The sequence below is a fragment of the Neovison vison genome, chromosome 3, assembly GCF_020171115.1.
Source record: "Neovison vison isolate M4711 chromosome 3, ASM_NN_V1, whole genome shotgun sequence".
NCBI classification, from domain to species: domain Eukaryota; kingdom Metazoa; phylum Chordata; class Mammalia; order Carnivora; family Mustelidae; genus Neogale; species Neogale vison.
In genome coordinates, this window is record NC_058093.1 from 134,735,940 (window position 1) to 134,752,891 (window position 16,952).

General features: G+C 35.9%; 1 protein-coding gene across 1 annotated transcript in view; it reads right to left on the minus strand.

The window, feature by feature from the left end:
• CDH7 (cadherin 7) overlaps positions 1-16,952 on the minus strand; it is a 109,128-nt gene that overhangs the window by 46,574 nt on the left and 45,602 nt on the right. The window contains exons 3-5 of the mRNA XM_044242839.1: positions 16,247-16,366; positions 9,410-9,577; positions 6,838-7,025 (exon numbers count right to left, since the gene is read on the minus strand). Coding sequence (XP_044098774.1) covers positions 6,838-7,025; positions 9,410-9,577; positions 16,247-16,366 — 476 coding nt within the window. The remainder of the gene's footprint in view (positions 1-6,837; positions 7,026-9,409; positions 9,578-16,246; positions 16,367-16,952) is intronic.

The following is a 16,952-nucleotide window of genomic DNA, read 5'->3' on the forward strand; positions in this document are numbered from 1 at the left end:
AACTAGGACTTCTGTATGAATTTCCTACTGCTGCAGGAGCAAACCACCAAAATGTAGGGGATTAAAAAAACCCATCAATTTATTGTTTTACCATTTTGGGATTCAGAGGTCTGAATCAAGGTGTTGACAGGGCTGTGCTCCTTCCCAAGGCTTCAGGGAAGAATCGTGCCAGCTTCCAGGAGCCACCTGCAGTCCTGGCTCACAGCCGCCCCTTCTGTCCTCCTCTGGTTCTGTTACGGGGTCTCTACTCTTCCCACTGAATCTTCCCGCATCCCTCGTGTAAGGAGTTTGAGATTACCATGAGCCCTAGGAGATAATCCATGACAATCTCTGCTTCTCAAGCCCCTTAACGTAATCACGTCTGCAAAATTCCTTTTGTCATGTTAGGTAAACTGCTCACAGGTGCCAGGGATTAGCACACGGATATTTTAGGGATGGGGGAGGGGGCACGCGATTCTGTGCACCACCACCTCCCACTGTGAATTCAGTAGGCTTTTTTAATTTCATAAGCAGAAAATAGAAAACAAGCCTTCCGAATGACGATATTCCTGCCCAGTGTCTAAAACGAGGATCACACAACAGGTCAGGCAGAGGCCCCGATTTCCCAGCATGCACCACTGACTAGACCCAGTGACTTCCTGTGGAAAAGTCTCACACCTTTTCAGACAGGCTGAATCCAGATCATGACCCAAAGGCAGTTTAGCTCCTATTTTCCTGGGAGCTTTTATCAAACAGCAGCAGATATTAATTTATTTCATTTTTTATTTTTTTAATTACTAATTTATTTTGATCCACACAATTATTTCGTGAGCAATGCTGAAACAGGACAGAAGACTGTAGTATATAGTCAGCTGACCTGAGATTCTGTCTTACTTTTGCCATTCCATATAATGTGTAACCTGAAGACTTTTTAGTTTCTTTGGAGCACAGCTGGGACTCAAAGTCTTTTTTTCTACTTTCCCAGCATCCACAGTATTGTACAGCTCCTCTCTTTTCATGTGTTTTTTCCACTCTCTTCTCAAACCTGGGGGGGCCTCTCTTGCTTTGATGAATGTAATGGGGCAGCAGAGATGTGCCCATTCTGGATATTGGCTTCAAAGAGACCTTGTAGCTTCTGTTCCCACCATTCTTGGAACAAACCCAAGTTAGCAACTGGATGCTATGAGACACGTTTGTAGCCCCCCTGGTGCAAGCAGATAGCCAGCTACCTCCACGCAGAGGCAGAGCCGCCGAGCTGACCAGGAGCGGACCACTGATCCATGTGCAAGCCTACCTAGGACCAGCAGAAAAGTCAGCCGGCTGAACGCCCACCAAATTGTTCACCCACAAAATCATGATGTAAACAGATAGTGTTGTTTAAAGTCATCTTTTTTGGGGGGGGTGATTGGTTAAGTGGCAATGAAGAGCTGGCACAGCTGTGGAGAGAAACAGAATGAAAGTTTGGTGGTTTTAGGTTCTGATATGTGATGGCAGCACCTCCAGTGAAAATGAACCAAAATAGACTCGAAACGAGCAAACGAACAGTGAGAGAAGGGCATATCTAGACGTGCGGATTTCTCTGAATTCCGGGCCCTTCACTTTTCTAATCACTCCTTATTGGTTTATATCCTGTATTTATTATCTAAAATAGATTCCAGGATCCACCAGTTCTCTCCCCTACTGATAATACAGGCAATTCCTTTTCTTTTATTGATCCAAATATATTTATATTTTAAGTTTGCTTTGTTGATCAATTATTTATAAACTCTCTTAAAATACTCCACCTAAAAGAAAAAACAATTTCCCTTCTCTGAATCTTTCCCTGCCCTGCTAAGTTAAAACTTTCAGTTTCACCAAGTAATGTCGAAAGCATTCTTCCCCTCACTTTATTATGCCTTTTAAGTGAGCTCTGTGCCTAACACGGGGCTTGAACTCATGCCCATGAGATCATGAATTGCATGTTCCACTGACTGAGGCACCACTTCCCACTTCCCCTTACTTTATATACATGCTTTAGTGATGCTCTCAAGTGTTCCTTTAGTTTTAATTATCATGCAGATGGTAATGCTTCCCAGACCTAAGTCTGTACTCTAGACCTCTGCCTGGAGCGCTATTCCTTATTCATGACCTCCTAGATGTTATTACCCAGATATCACAAGCGCCTCATATTATTCAAAACCATATTAATCATCTGCACACTCCCATTCTAAAGAAATGACACAATTATTCATCCAGTTACTCATACTAGAAACATCAAGTTTTGTCCTTAAATTCTCTCTTCAACTTTCTTATACAATCATTAAATTTTATCTCTTTCTTAAATATGTCTTTCTTGGAAGCTTACCCATTGAAACTAATTTAGGAAACAACACGCCATGGAAAAAAGAAGTAAGGAAAAGATTGTACATTATCTGTGACTTGTACTAAGCAAAAAGGAAAAAAAAGTGATGGACTGGAAAATGTCTTTGACATACACATATTCTGAGAACACTGTTCTGGTAACTGTCAACATCAAAGCAAACAGAAAATACTCGTAAGCGAACATGGCCTTTGCCTCTTTGATCAAGACTATCATGTGTTGACATTTACATTACTATCAACTTCCTTCAAAGAGTGTCAGTTTCTTATTTCCTTTCTAAGCCCTTAAATGCATCTATAATCTTGGCTATTCAAACACGGCTAAGTGTATACCTTAATAAGCCGATGACCTATTTCTATGCATACATGAGCATAATAATTCAAGTATTATAAAGATTTGCTAAAATATACACAGTAACAATGGGCTGGATAAATTGGAAAATATAGTCTGAAATTCACAAGTTAACTACATTCGAATTACTATATTAATCTTATCACCGTCAGTCTTAAAAACTAAAATAATAAATAAAATAATTCAAAATGTATGCCTTTCCACAGTCCAACAAGAGAAATATCTTTGTTCCGTTTGAGAAATGTACCTCCACAGCACCAGGATTAATTGAATAAAACCTCTGAAAGAAAAAATGTAATGATAAGAAGAAAAATAAATTGGAAATGCTGCCGGTTTGACAGACCTCCACCACACATCAGTAGCATTTTATGAAATGCTGAAATACATACTTGACTCTGGGAATTAGCCCCTCATTATTGCAAGTCGTAGACAAAGGACCCATTTCAATAACAAGATAGTAAACCCTAGCATTTAGAAATCCTCATGGCAGAGAGAGAGCTGAAAGGAAACTGTATATTCTAAGTCTTCCTCCTGCACAGTGAAGGGATGTGGGCCACCTTATCAATACTTTGACGATAATGTTCCATTATTTGATAGCTTTGGCCTCATTCAGAATTTTAAAGGTAGGAATATAAGGAGATTATAAAGATAGCCTAGAATCGGCCAGGAAAAGCTTAAATATGCTGTTTGACAGTGACAATGTGAGCCTCCAAACACTCCATATGCCAGAGATGAATGTGTACTTATCCTTCACAGGAAATGCATCTTGAAAATGTTCATTTTTTACTGTACTGTAACTTTATAGTAATGTATTTTATAAAAGCAAAATCCCATATTTAATCCCTACTGAGGTCTTATATTGAAAACTGAAGTGCATTAGAGGAAAGATTGTCATCTCTCAAAGGAAAAATAGGAAACAAAAGCTCCCACATTGTAAATTACGATGCAGAAAGGTAAGCAGAAAAAACTCTAGGTGGAAAGAAGGACAGTTTTTGCTCACATCGGATAATACTTATGTTTACACTTTGTGAATTTGGAAGCCCCGTGTAACAGGTTGTAGAAGTTTCATTAAATCATTCATAAATGGCCAAAGCAGCAGTTTTCACTGTGAAACGCTGTATTGAAACAGTATTTAAACTACATAATTATGTTTATAATTCTGTAGTAATATCTACAAAAACCTTTAGCCTTTGGGATTCCGCCTCTTTAGTCATATTTATAAACATTTTCTATATAAGACACTGGAGGAATAATAACACAAGTGAAGGTTATCTTTCACAATTCTGTACTAATTTTTCTTTTTCTAACGTATCTTTAAAAAGATTGTTTTCTTGTCTCTCTCTGCTCTGAAGTTCACTCTATGCAAAGTATAACATATGTAAATGTTTCAAAATACGATACGTTTGCTCAGACCAGAATAAATTTCATTATAACCATGACAGTGCATTGTTTATGACAAAGCAATGAACTCAAGTTTTATTATACTATAGAGTACGGAGAGAATAAGTTCACGTGATTATCAAGCATGGTCCACAGGTACAAAATACCCTATTTCCAAGAGAAATGATGATATAAATAAACAGTGGAACAGGTACGTATGTCAACATCCTAGCAGTGCCTGGTGGTAAACATTTTCCTTTAGTTAGGAGACACTAGAAAACCCATCAAAAAATGGGTCATTTTTTTGGACCGCCCATAGAATTCTACAGTACATCTAAATGAAAATTTAAAAATATTCTAAGAACAACGTAAGAATGTTTCATTTGTTTTCCTTCAGAATTTCTTAGTTTTAGTGGAGTGCCCTTGTGACTCAGATTCAGAAATCCATTTTGGATTTCATAGATGATTCTACTACTCCCTAGTACAGAAAGAACACTGGATTTATGGGACTCATACATGTTTTTGCTGACTCCACTCGCTGTGAGAAACCCCTGGAAACATTTTACCTGGAATGAAATACAGAACCCCATTTCACTGAAATCGTGATACATAAAACTGAAAATCAAAATCCTGTCCTTGAGGACCATATGCGGTTGTTAGTTCTGACAGAGGGAATCAGAAAATCTTAAGGATAGACCTCCTTCGCTCTGAAAACCAAACCAAACAAAATAAAACAACAACAACAAAAACAGCTCTCTAAAGAGACTAATGAAATTAAAAGAAAATGTTAAGCAAAAGCTTCTGAAATAGAGACTCGGGTTCCTGTTGGCTTCATGATGGAAAAACACTTGGATTTGGGATTAAAGACTGCCCTATCAAGGCTAGTGGACTACACTGCCTTAAGATGGAATGTTTTAGGGGTAATGGGCCAAGTATGGATATTCTATTTTTCATGAGTAGAAGCCGCTGTCCTTGGATTGAAGATGAAAGTTCATACAACAGTTCTTAGGAGCTACAGCTAAGCTACTGATATTTAAATTACTTTTGTAGCCATTATTATTGAAAAGTCTTGCTAACTCTAACAGTCCTTCAGTGAATTCTTTGGGAATTTCTAAGCATATAAGCTCATTCATGATTATTTTACTGCTTCGTTTCAGTTTGTGGTGGCCTTCTCTCTTATTCCCGTAGGATAAGGTAGATCGCTTTCAATCTAGTTGGGAGTAATAAAGTATTGTAGAATTTTGAACAGCAATTTAAAGAAGTGGTGGATTTGAGAGGCTAGAAACAGGTTGTGAACTCAGGAACTATTAAAATAGTTTTGGAGTGAGCCATGATAACCAACTTGAGGATAATGCTAAAGAGAACAGAAAAAAACATACAGCCAAGAGCTATTATGGATCACAGAGGAGCAAGAAGGTAGAAATGACTACAAAGCTGTAAACTTGAAAAAAAGAAAAAGTGTGCTATTTGATTGTGACCAGAATTAACAGTTAATTCCCTAAAACGTTAAAAAGTAACGTTAAGAAATTGAAGATAAACTTTATTACTGAACTAAATATATCAAATACATGTATTTGTGTATATGTTTCTTCCATGCTTTATGCTCTTTATAATATATGAAATGTATGTGTTCAATAAAAATAATTTCAATATATATTTACAATTCTAGAATAGGAACAGACTGATTTCAGATGAATCTTTGAAACCTTTGAGCAACATCGTACCTTATTACATTCCTTTTATTTTAGACAACAAAACAAAACATTTTGCCAACAGTTGGCCTATCCTAGTTATTAAAACTTTTTTACACAGATTGTCACCAGCTGAGCTAAAATAGCAGCTGTCCACTGGAAATAATTGCAGAAATGTTTTGCCCATTGGCCTAAAATCAAACATATGTTTTCCAGTAACAACTAAAATATAACTTTCTTTATGGACATGTGTTAATTATTGAGGAGTGTTAATTACAGATTTATACACCTGGATTGTCAGACTGACATAAAATTCCATTATTCAGGGGGCGGGGATTTTCCACATATTTTAATTTTTACTATTTCAAATAATTTTTTAAAATTTAACATTTGTCAAAAATCCGGTCTATACAAAGCAGAAGGAATAAATAGCTCATTTTCCTCCTTATCTAATCAGTGTTGGGAGCTAATTTAAATATACCATGACAGAGTCTTTAGTTTGGATTATAGGGATTTTCTATCTCCTTTGCACTTATATTTAGGGGATTACGATAAGCTTCACAACTTTTCATGCTCCATATGAATTCCTCAAACACTTCAATTAGTATAAACTGTAAAAAGGAATAATTGACAATGTAGCAAGTCTTCAACATTTTGGTTTCTATTTCCAACTTTGCACTGCTTTCACATATATGGAGTGTTTGTCTAGCTTCCTAACAAGGACTTTTAGTTGATTTTGGGGGTTTCCTGCCTGGAATAGTCAACAAAGAAACCTACTCACCTCTCCACAGAGGTCATTTAAAACAGCACCTCTCCAGTGTGCCTTACTGTCCCAGCATTACAGATAAGGGCTGTGGGATTACGCGGTAGAGACGGTGTCACAGCATGATCACGATTCTCTATGATGCTCACACCTCAAAATAAACACAGACCTTTGCTTCCTAAAGTCAAAATAATAATAGCTTCACACAGTCATTTATTTTGTCTAATACACTCTTCTAACAAAGCAAACGGCTTCCTGTTTCGTATGTGCTGTGGTGCTACCTTCACAGAACTTAAAAGTAAAGGAAATATTACCTTCTGTATAGTAATGATGCCTTCCTGGGTGTCTTTATCGACAGAAATCTTGAAAATCCCCAGTCCGTCACCATCCACAATTTTGTACTCCATTTCAGCATTAGCGCCTATATCTGCATCAGCCGCTTTGATCCTGGCCACAACGGAGGCCACTGGCAAGGACTCTGGGACGTTATACTGGTAAGACCCTGTGAAATTCACATCACGAAGTGAACAAATTACACAAAAGCTAACCCCCAAATACTTAACTATGTGGCCGTTTTGCATCATCTTTGCTTAATTTGTTTTTGTATTTTACTAAAAAAATATACTGAGGCATATGAGATAAAGGACAGGTTTCATATAGACTACAGAAATTCCTTGGCGATGATCTAATAATAATTAATATGTGACAGCAGAAACAGCCTGAGAAAGGCATGATAAGTGTCTCCATTCCTGTATTTCTACTGGTGAGAAATAAGCTATTTTTAATAATAAATAAATTTAACATAGTTATACATAAAATTAAGCCTGTAACCATTGAATCTAAATAATTAAAATATAATTAATATTAACATTAATATTAAAAAATGAAAACAGCAGAGCTTTGACTTCATATGGGCGACAGAAGACTACATAGTTCGGATTACTTATTGTTAGGATTTATGTAACAGTGTCTTTTACTAAGAAGGTTTCAGACAACTGGACAAGGACAACTGACGAAAGATCAGATTAGCCTTGTTTTAGCTCATAAATTTACCAGAAATAAGAGTTATCTCCGTGGGTTATATGTGGAACTGATTTGGGACACAATGACACAAGAGCAGAGGAAATGTTATTTGTACAGAGGAAAGAAAAGTAAGATAGAAAGAGAAGCTTTCTAACTTTCTGTTGTAAAAATTCCTCTTCACCATCCTGCAAGTCAAGGAAAAGAAAAACTCTGGACAGCAGATGACCATGAATCATCCCTTTGAAACCAGAAAACTCCTCAGAACCATTTTTCTCTAATCATCTGTTTTGTTTTGTTTTTTTTTCCTGCTTCCTCCACCTATTCCATTCCCTTCAGGTTGTTAAATGTGGTATATTTTCACTTTCTTATGAAGAGAAAAGATTCTCTTCGAAGGAACTGAAGAAGGAAAATGTAACCATATGAAGGGACTATATTTTCAGATCAAATTATTACTGTTAGCAATTTTATAAATTTTGTGTACAGTCACTGATTTAAAAAAAATAATGAAAAGATATGCTGATGACTTTTGATTGACCCCCTTTCACACATCCAAAGCATTCTTAGTAAAATCCAGAAATATTAAGGATAGAATATTAACTACACATGGTAGAGAGAATCCCGTAAAACTGAAAAATCCAATGACATATCCTTGGCTTCCCTCACTTTAATAAGTAAGAGAGCATCTAATAAGCTAGAAAACCTGTACTGTATCTTATCAAATCATGACAACTGAAACAACAAAAATTCTAAGTATCAATTCTTACCACTCTAGGCTTAAAGAAAAATAATTTATTGTGAGCCCAATATAATTATGTTATTATTTTTCTTATTCTACAACCTTCCTCCCCTCTCCCAGTTAATATTAAAATGTCTGTTGTATAGCGATATCATATAACAATATTACATATTAAAACTGTCTAAAATAAAAATGAAACATCCAAAGATGAAGTATTTGCAGGAAAACAGTGTCTTTCATGTTTGCAGAGAAAGCTTCCTTGACATTGTTCACTTCTAAGATCTGTTTTTGTAAGGAAGTTTTGTTACTCATGTCTATCAAACAAACATTTTAGAGACATAACAGTCTATACAATTTCCTTATTTTCCTGAGCATTATAAAGAAATACCACATATACTTACAAAAGGGAAAAGAAAAAAAAAAAGCTAAAAGAGAGGGAGATGAAATGCTTTTCTATAATCAAGACATTTCTACCTACCTAGAATTCCACCCCCCCTTTTTTTCTTGGCTAAGTCAAAAGCCACTTTGGTCATAGAAACTAAATTGAGGGCATGTGGTTTTGTGGTTCTTTGAATTGACTTCTTTTGAAACACTGAATGTTTGCACAAGAAAGAGATGGTAGAACTGCTAAAGGAATGTTTAATGTGCATGAAGGGGCTAAAAAAAAGTATGCAGTAAAAAATGAAAAAGTTTAGTGCTCTTCCATTTTTATCTTTAAAAATAAATCAATACTTTTAGTGTATAGAATGCATGAAATTTTTCTGAATGCTACAATTGGCAACAACCTTGTAACTTACAGAACATGTACAAAGAATATCTTAGAATGAAAAGATGATTATAGAAATGAACTTAATAACTGTCTGGTATTAAAAATATGAACCGAAGAAAAAACCATATTATATTGAAGACAGAAGTAATACAAAGATATGATTGCCTCTTTTCATTTTCAATACACTTCATATTCTACATTTCTGAATTAAAATCCATGACCCTCGTGAAAGAAAATTGTAAGAGAATGTAGTAAGGTCACTTGTTTGAGAAGTATTTGGAAAGAGTCCTTTTAAAAGACATTTTATAGACTGGCAAGGGAAGTTAGGGCACTTGGAGTATTTAACAAAATAACTTACTTCGAGGAAAGCGAGGTGGGTTATCATTGACATCAGTTAGGGTCACGGTGACTGACGTAGTTCCTGAGAGTCCTCCATTTTGACCAACCATATCCTTTGCCTGAATAACAAGCAAATACTGGTCTTTAGCCTCTCTATCCATGTTTGGAAGGGCGGTCTTGATGACTCCTGTAAAATTTCAAATCCCAGTAAAACGCATCATGAATCATTGCATTTACACTAGCAAAGAACACTGATATAGGTAGCAAGTCACGCCTGAGTTGTTGCCTTTCGTTGCTTTATTTTAAATAATCTTACGACCTACTAAAGACCAAAGGGACATAGTAGTTACATACAATATTACAAAACACAGAGACTGCTACAACAAGGGAAAGCCTGGGCTTCTCAATATTCGACAGAGAGGATTATCTTTTGGTTTTATGAAAATATGGTTCAGAAACAACAACTTATAAATAAATAACATGAAGTCCGCATCTAAAATAATGGGTAGTAACCTGTGCAGGTACACGACAATGAAACGCTCCTTTTCTTCTCTTTCACCCTCTCTAACCACTTAATTCCCAGGTGATGTGAAATCACTGTAACCTTTCAGTTATGGTTCCCATTACCTCTCTTTGAGAAAAAATAGCTGAAATAGTCTACAAAGCAAAAAATGAGAGTGATTTATGTTTAATAAGAAAAACACCATTTTAGACTATGGCTATGGTTGTGGTGGTCGTTATGACGCACGATGGTGTTACCTGTATCGACAGATCTGAGAAAAAGCACTAAAGATGAGAACGACTATGTTAATATAAATCAGCGATATTGAAAACATTCATGGGTTTTGTTGCTGTTTGTTTGTAATCAATTGCATTGAATATTGATCACCCTTAAGGCTTCAAATGCAGGAGAAATTGATTTCAGACTTCCATCTTGATTGATGGTGAAACTTGACACAGTAGTCATTGGTATAGTAAATTAGATCTTTTATAACTATTTAATTACTGCCTAAGTATATTAGGCAATAATATTTAAAAATGGGAGGAAATTTAATTTAACATCATATGTAAATATATAAAATGATATACTTACCTAATATACTTAGTACATGTACATAGAGGGGTTATCAGATAAGAATATATTTAACATTGATCTATATAGACCTTGAAACTAGCAATATGAGATCATCTTTACTAATTAAAGAGCTCAGATTCCTACTTAATTATTTCTTGCAATTTCATCTTTTCCAGTAAAAACTATGTCTTACCTATCCACCTAGGACCATAGCTTGAAAGTTGTCTAATCTATTTTATTAAACAGATTCTACTTTTTATGGGGAGGTCAAGAATTAAATCTTCATTGACTCAGACCTAAGGATGAGAAATTCTGGTATTATGGACTTTACAGTAGCAAAACGACACCAAACCCAGCTTGTTTGATAGAGGATGGTTCTTCGGGAATAAAGTAATTGCAAATAATTGTTTAATTTGGGATGAAGCTTCTTTCATTCTTCATGTTTAGCATAAAAATGTTATATCCTCCAGATTTATATTTTTTAAAAGCTGCTAATTTAAAGGCTGATTATTCAATGTACACATGTCATAATGGTGTGCTACATTCTATTTATAATATGTGTTATATTTTATTTATAGTGTATGTTAATTTCAGCAACAAGAATAAGCCTACAGGAAACTATACAAGGCCTGCCCTATACTTCATAATATTCGACAGTTTGGTAACTGTTCTAGGGGTGGGAAACAGATGAGAAAAGCTCTTCATTAGCACAGGAAAAATTTAAGCAATTTGTTATTAGTTCCCAAGATTCCAAGTTAAACAACACTCATCCTGTCTTAAGTGACCATATTTGTGTGTAGTCTGAGCACTCGCCATCAAACACAAACACACCCACACATATACACACATCAACAACACATCTGTATTTTAAGTGTTTGAGTTACACTTCCTTAAGTTAGGACAGTTTTGTTTTGTTTCCAAACTTTGACCACTTTTTCTCATCAGGCAGTGTTGCTACAAGTATAGCAAATACAGTTTAAGTAACTCCTTCCCTGAGTTCTTTTGGCTATTTACACTCTGCTTATAGTTAATATGTGAAATATCAAAGAAACATGAAAATCATAAGAAAGAGTCACATACTGGTCTGGTAGGTTGATCAGTGTCTACTGCCTATTCTTCTTAGTGTCATAATGTTTCCACATGTATTTCATATTTGCTCTTCAATACTTCTGTTAACTCTATGATACAATAAGTACTGATCTCAGTAATATTGCTACTGAGCATAAAATGTCTTTGTCTAAGAGTTCTGGGACTTACATTTCTCTTTTTCCTTTCTTTTGTTTCAGATGTTAACCATCCTTTATTTATTTGTAACTCCTTTTAAAAAAAAAATAAATTGAGGATTGGCTCTCTTTACTATTTGATCATTAAGTGTGTCATTAGATGACAAAATATTAATGAGCTGTGTTTAGAATCATTTCCTGTTCATTCACTTTTTTTTTTTTTTAAACTTCTGGGCGTCTCTTATTTTTCCTTCCGAAATCAGTAGGTACAAGTGAGCTTTCATCCTTACCCCTTCATAATGATGGGGAGAGGCCCTAATATCTCAACTAATCAGCAAGGAAAACACAGCAGCCTCATCCTCTCATGGTTTTGCTTGGTGGCATTATTTTTGTAAGGAAATGTAACATTATTAAGAAAGAAGTCTGGTAGTCAAAGTTACTCACTTATTTTTCACACTTCTAATTGTTTCTTTACAAGTGATCCTATAAATAGCCCTTTTCCAAAGTAAAAATCATCACAAAGTTTGCAAAGTAACCAGGTGGCAAAGGTAATTTCCAAATACCTCAAATATTAAACATATTTTTGACAAGAATGGGATAATTGGGAGAGAAATGAATTTAAATAAGGACATTCAAAAATAATAGATTTCCAGCTCCATGACTTTTGCTAGCTCTTTAGTTTTAAATAAAGCTGTCTACATTTGGCAAAGAGTTCTCGGGCAGTGGATCTGATTTGCACTTTGCTATGTATTATGGAGAAACACACATACAGCAAATTGCTAACACTACATCTCTGAAGTAGTAAAGGCCAGTGTAGTTCTGTGAGATTTTCATGGAAGACAACAACATTATTTGATTTCAGTATCAGTCATTTTAAGCCACTTATGATAAGAATATTTCCAGTAGCTCTTTAGAAAAGAGATTAGTTCAGATTTTAAGCTTCCTGAATAATAATTTTTCTATAGATGTATCATCTGACCTAATAACCCAGAACTTTCCATTTATGCGTAATCCATGGGCACAAAAAATACTGTGCATATGAAACATTAATTTATCATCACTATTGCTCAACAACTGTCTGGTTTTCAGTCTGCGAATAAATTTTCAGATGATTCTTTTATTTCCTAACAGCCATTTATGATTGTTTTAAAGCATACTGTTTTACCATGGAACTTCTCATGAATGTAAATATGTACTAAATGTAACAGATAATAGCTGGTTCTGATATCCACCCCATTTAGGGACCCAAAGAATCCCTGAGGCCTGGCATCTACACACTCAGGTCTTGGACTGGTCTAGGGGTCCAGGCAACCACACGACCCAGGTAACACAGGTCTACGGGGCTTTATGCCATGTGGATCTGAGACACATTAGATGTACATGGTGCATCTCTTCCTATGAGTTTATATTTCTAAATTTGACACCTAAGCTGGGTTTATATTTGGTTTGTCCCTCTGTAAGTGAAGCATATGATAAAACCATAAAAAGTCAGAGGAGAACCAATGATAGCAAACATGGATGCTTCTAGAACACTAAAGAATTTCAGAGTTGGCATCAAATGAAGTCTCTGAGGAAGGGAGTCTTGTAATCTCTGAGAGGACATCCTCAGCAAGCCTGACAGGAAGGAGGGTCCTCCACATCACAGAACAGAATGCATTTCAAGGGCACATGGGGGAGGGGCTTTGTTATGACTATATTACTTACATAAACTTATGGTGTCACAAGTGGGTATGTAATATAGGACGCAGGTATTGCGTAGTCACACCTCTATGTTAAGAAGGAACTCCTAAATGACAAGTGGTGTTTTATCATTCAATCATTTTTCAGGGCCAGCTTTATGGCCACGTGCCCTGTTCAGGGGTCGCAGGTCCCAGGCTTGTTTCTCGCTCTGCTGATAATTCTTGAAGTCCTGTTAATTTTAGAAGACGGGCCCTGCATTTCCATTTTGAACTGCAAATTATGTAGCCAGTCCTGCCATATATCGAATAGACTGAAACATGGACTCTATTTGTTTGCAGGTTACAGAGTAGATGAAACCTCAGAATAACCCACCACCAGCTTCCCAGCAGTTCGCGGTCATGGTGGAGGTGGGCGATGGGACTCTCTACAGTCCTTTTAATGTTGCCTTATCGTGCTCCTAGTCCCATTCTGTTTGCTTATTAGCACAAACTGCTAACATTGGCTTTTGCAGCTACTCACAGTCTTGTCTTCCTGATAGAGAAATAAGGTGGAAAATACAGTTACCCCCTGGTTATCTGGGCTGTGAGTAGAGCTATAGGTAGAGTAAGTGACCGGAAGCTGTGGCCATGCTAGGTTCATGATGTGTGATTACTAAATAGTAATAGGTATTATTAATATTAGAAAAAAAATCAGAAGTTAAACTTATAGAAATGCACGTAACAGTAATTCCCTGTGCCTATTGCTTTTTTTTTTTTTTTTAAGATTTTGTTTCTTTATTGGACAGACAGAGATCACAAGTAGGCAGAGAGGCAGGCTGAGAAAGAGGGGGAAGCAGGCTCCCCACTGAGCAGAGAGTCCGATGTGGGGCTCGATCCTAGGACTCGATCCCAGGACCCTGGGATCATGACCTGAGGTGAAGGCAGAGGTTTTGACCCACTGAGCCACCCAGGCACCCCTCCCTGTACCTATTTTTACAAAATCCCAATTTAGCATATTTCCAGTATTTTTCCTATCAAAAATTTTACTTTAAAAAACTCTTAGATTTAAACGTTTAGAAATTCATGTTATTTCTCACATAGATAAAAATCAACTGACACCAACTATGAAGACAAGTCAAACTTGACTCACAGGTATCCATGCCTTTAAGTGTTGAAACCTTTCCATTTTTATGAAAAAAATAGATTTGTTTTGCAAACAATACACTATCCATATTATAAAATAACAGAGGACAAACATTTCCAGGATGTCTCTGCACTAATGACCGTACAAAGAGAAGTCCCAATGATTACCATAATTACAATATGATAAACTCTAAACAAAACTAAATTAAACTGACCTCTTCATCTCCTACAATACACAGTCCTCAAGATTCGAAATTAGAATTAATTTGAAGTACTAATAACGTGATCCCATGACATGGACGACTGTCTGCTTGCTCAGTCAGAGGCCTTACCTTACCTCCACAGGACTTTAAAGAAAAATGATCACTGTACCACAAAGCTAAAATCAAAAGCCAATCATTAGTACCAGCAAAATATTTAACCCTAGGGAGGAGTGCATGCTATTTTTGGACAGGTTATATAATGCAGGAGTGTATAATTTGTGAGCAAATTGTCAGAAACTTGTCAATGTCTTTGTAGGCTGCGAAGAGTCGATTTATAAGGGAATGGGTGGGTGGATTTATGCTTCTCAGATCTATCATTAAATCAACCACAAGCACACGTTCTACGTTCACAGGATTCATATCATAAATCAAATACTTTTGTTTATTTCTCCTTCAATACTTGCTTAATCAGAACTGTTTCTTCTCTGTTAGACTTTCCAGGTGGCTTCCAGACACTATATTGGTATAAAATATGCAAATATATCTCTGTAAAAACTCTATTGCTGAGGTAGGACTGAATTTATTTTTCCGTTCATGCACATTACTACCACCATTTTCAGAAGATGCTTAAAATATTTATCCTCCACAGGGATTTGAAAATGAATTATTACCATTTATGTGGAAAATAGTCTTAAGTATCATTAAAATAATCATTTAAGGTCACAGGTCCTATCCAATAATCATAAACTTGGCTGTTTGAAGAATCATTTTCTTTACAATAAAGAAAAAATTGTTCCAATATGGATAAACTCTGTATTTCATGGTGAAGAAGACCAGTGGCACAAGCCACCCATCTCCACACTCACCCCCCCCCACCCAGAACCAGAAAAGCAGAATAGATAAAATGTTACTTTATAATCACGCTAACAGCGCTCTAGAGTCTTTCCTACTTACTGGAAACTATTTCAGCTTTAAAGCAAAACAGAACACCTAGCCAACCAACTTATCCAGGCAGTGATGCAACTCAAAGAAAATATGTTTTTTTCTTCTAAAATTAAATCACTTAATTTAGTTTTTCATTTAGCAGACCATCATCCTAATTGTTATGTTTAAACTAATTCTCCTGAGTAAACCAGACTTAGAGGATAACCTGAGCTTACTACCTATCCTACTGCATGTCAGGGCGGTTCCTGCTTCAGATTTAAATTTAATTGTGTGTGTTTTCTACTTGAATTAGTTAAAGCGAGACAAAAAGAAAATGATGTCAATAATATTTTCTTATACAGTTAGGAGATAGCAACCGAAATACTTTTTTAACACAGAATACTTTAAATTTGGTAGAAGTTCTGATAAACCTAATAAAATACTCTTGGAAGATGTTAATGCCTCAATAAATAATGTGTTTATCACCACAGTTCACATATTGAGAGAAGCTCAGAAGTCATGCAGCGTCTATTATTAGCATCAACCGTATCAAATAAAAATAACTAATACTAACTCTGTGCCAAGACACATGTGATGACATTATAAGAAGAGTCACATTTCAATGTTTACCTGTCTTTGGCTCCACTGAGAAGTATGGCTGTCCTTGCAGAATGCTGTAGACCACTCGGGCGCTGTTACCATACGTAGGGTCATCGGCATCTGTTGCTGTCACTTGTACCACTGAGGTCCCTACGTGCCAATCCAAAAACCAATGAATTAAAAACTTCCAAATGCCACAACACAGAATGATTCACAAAACGCTGAACACACTACCTTTGTTTTTAATTACTTTCTTTTTTCATGTTTCAAGGCATATGAAAAATTGACATATTTTTCATAAAAGACAAACCCAAAATGAAGATAAATGCTAATTAAGCCCTCAGAAAGATTTAAGGGCTACAAAAATATGTTAGCAAAAAAAAATAATAAGATTGATGATGGCCATTAGGAGGATCCTCAGAATTGGAAGGGACTCAAATTTTAGGCATCTCATCCATCAGGGTCAGGTAACAAGTTTTTATCAAGAGCAATTGCTATAAGTCTCCATTATTGTCCAGAAGGCAGTGTGTGACAAGGAACAGCATCTTGACACCCAAGTCACTGAAGAGATCTCACTATTATAGCTGAGTAGAGCCAGACAGAAAATGAAACTTCATTAACTGAGTAAGTTAACGATGGATCCACTTAACTGGCTATTAGGTGGCATCTCTTCAGGAATAGTTTTAGTTTTCATTTGTTTCTATGAATTGATTGAAAAATAAAAGTATAAAATGAA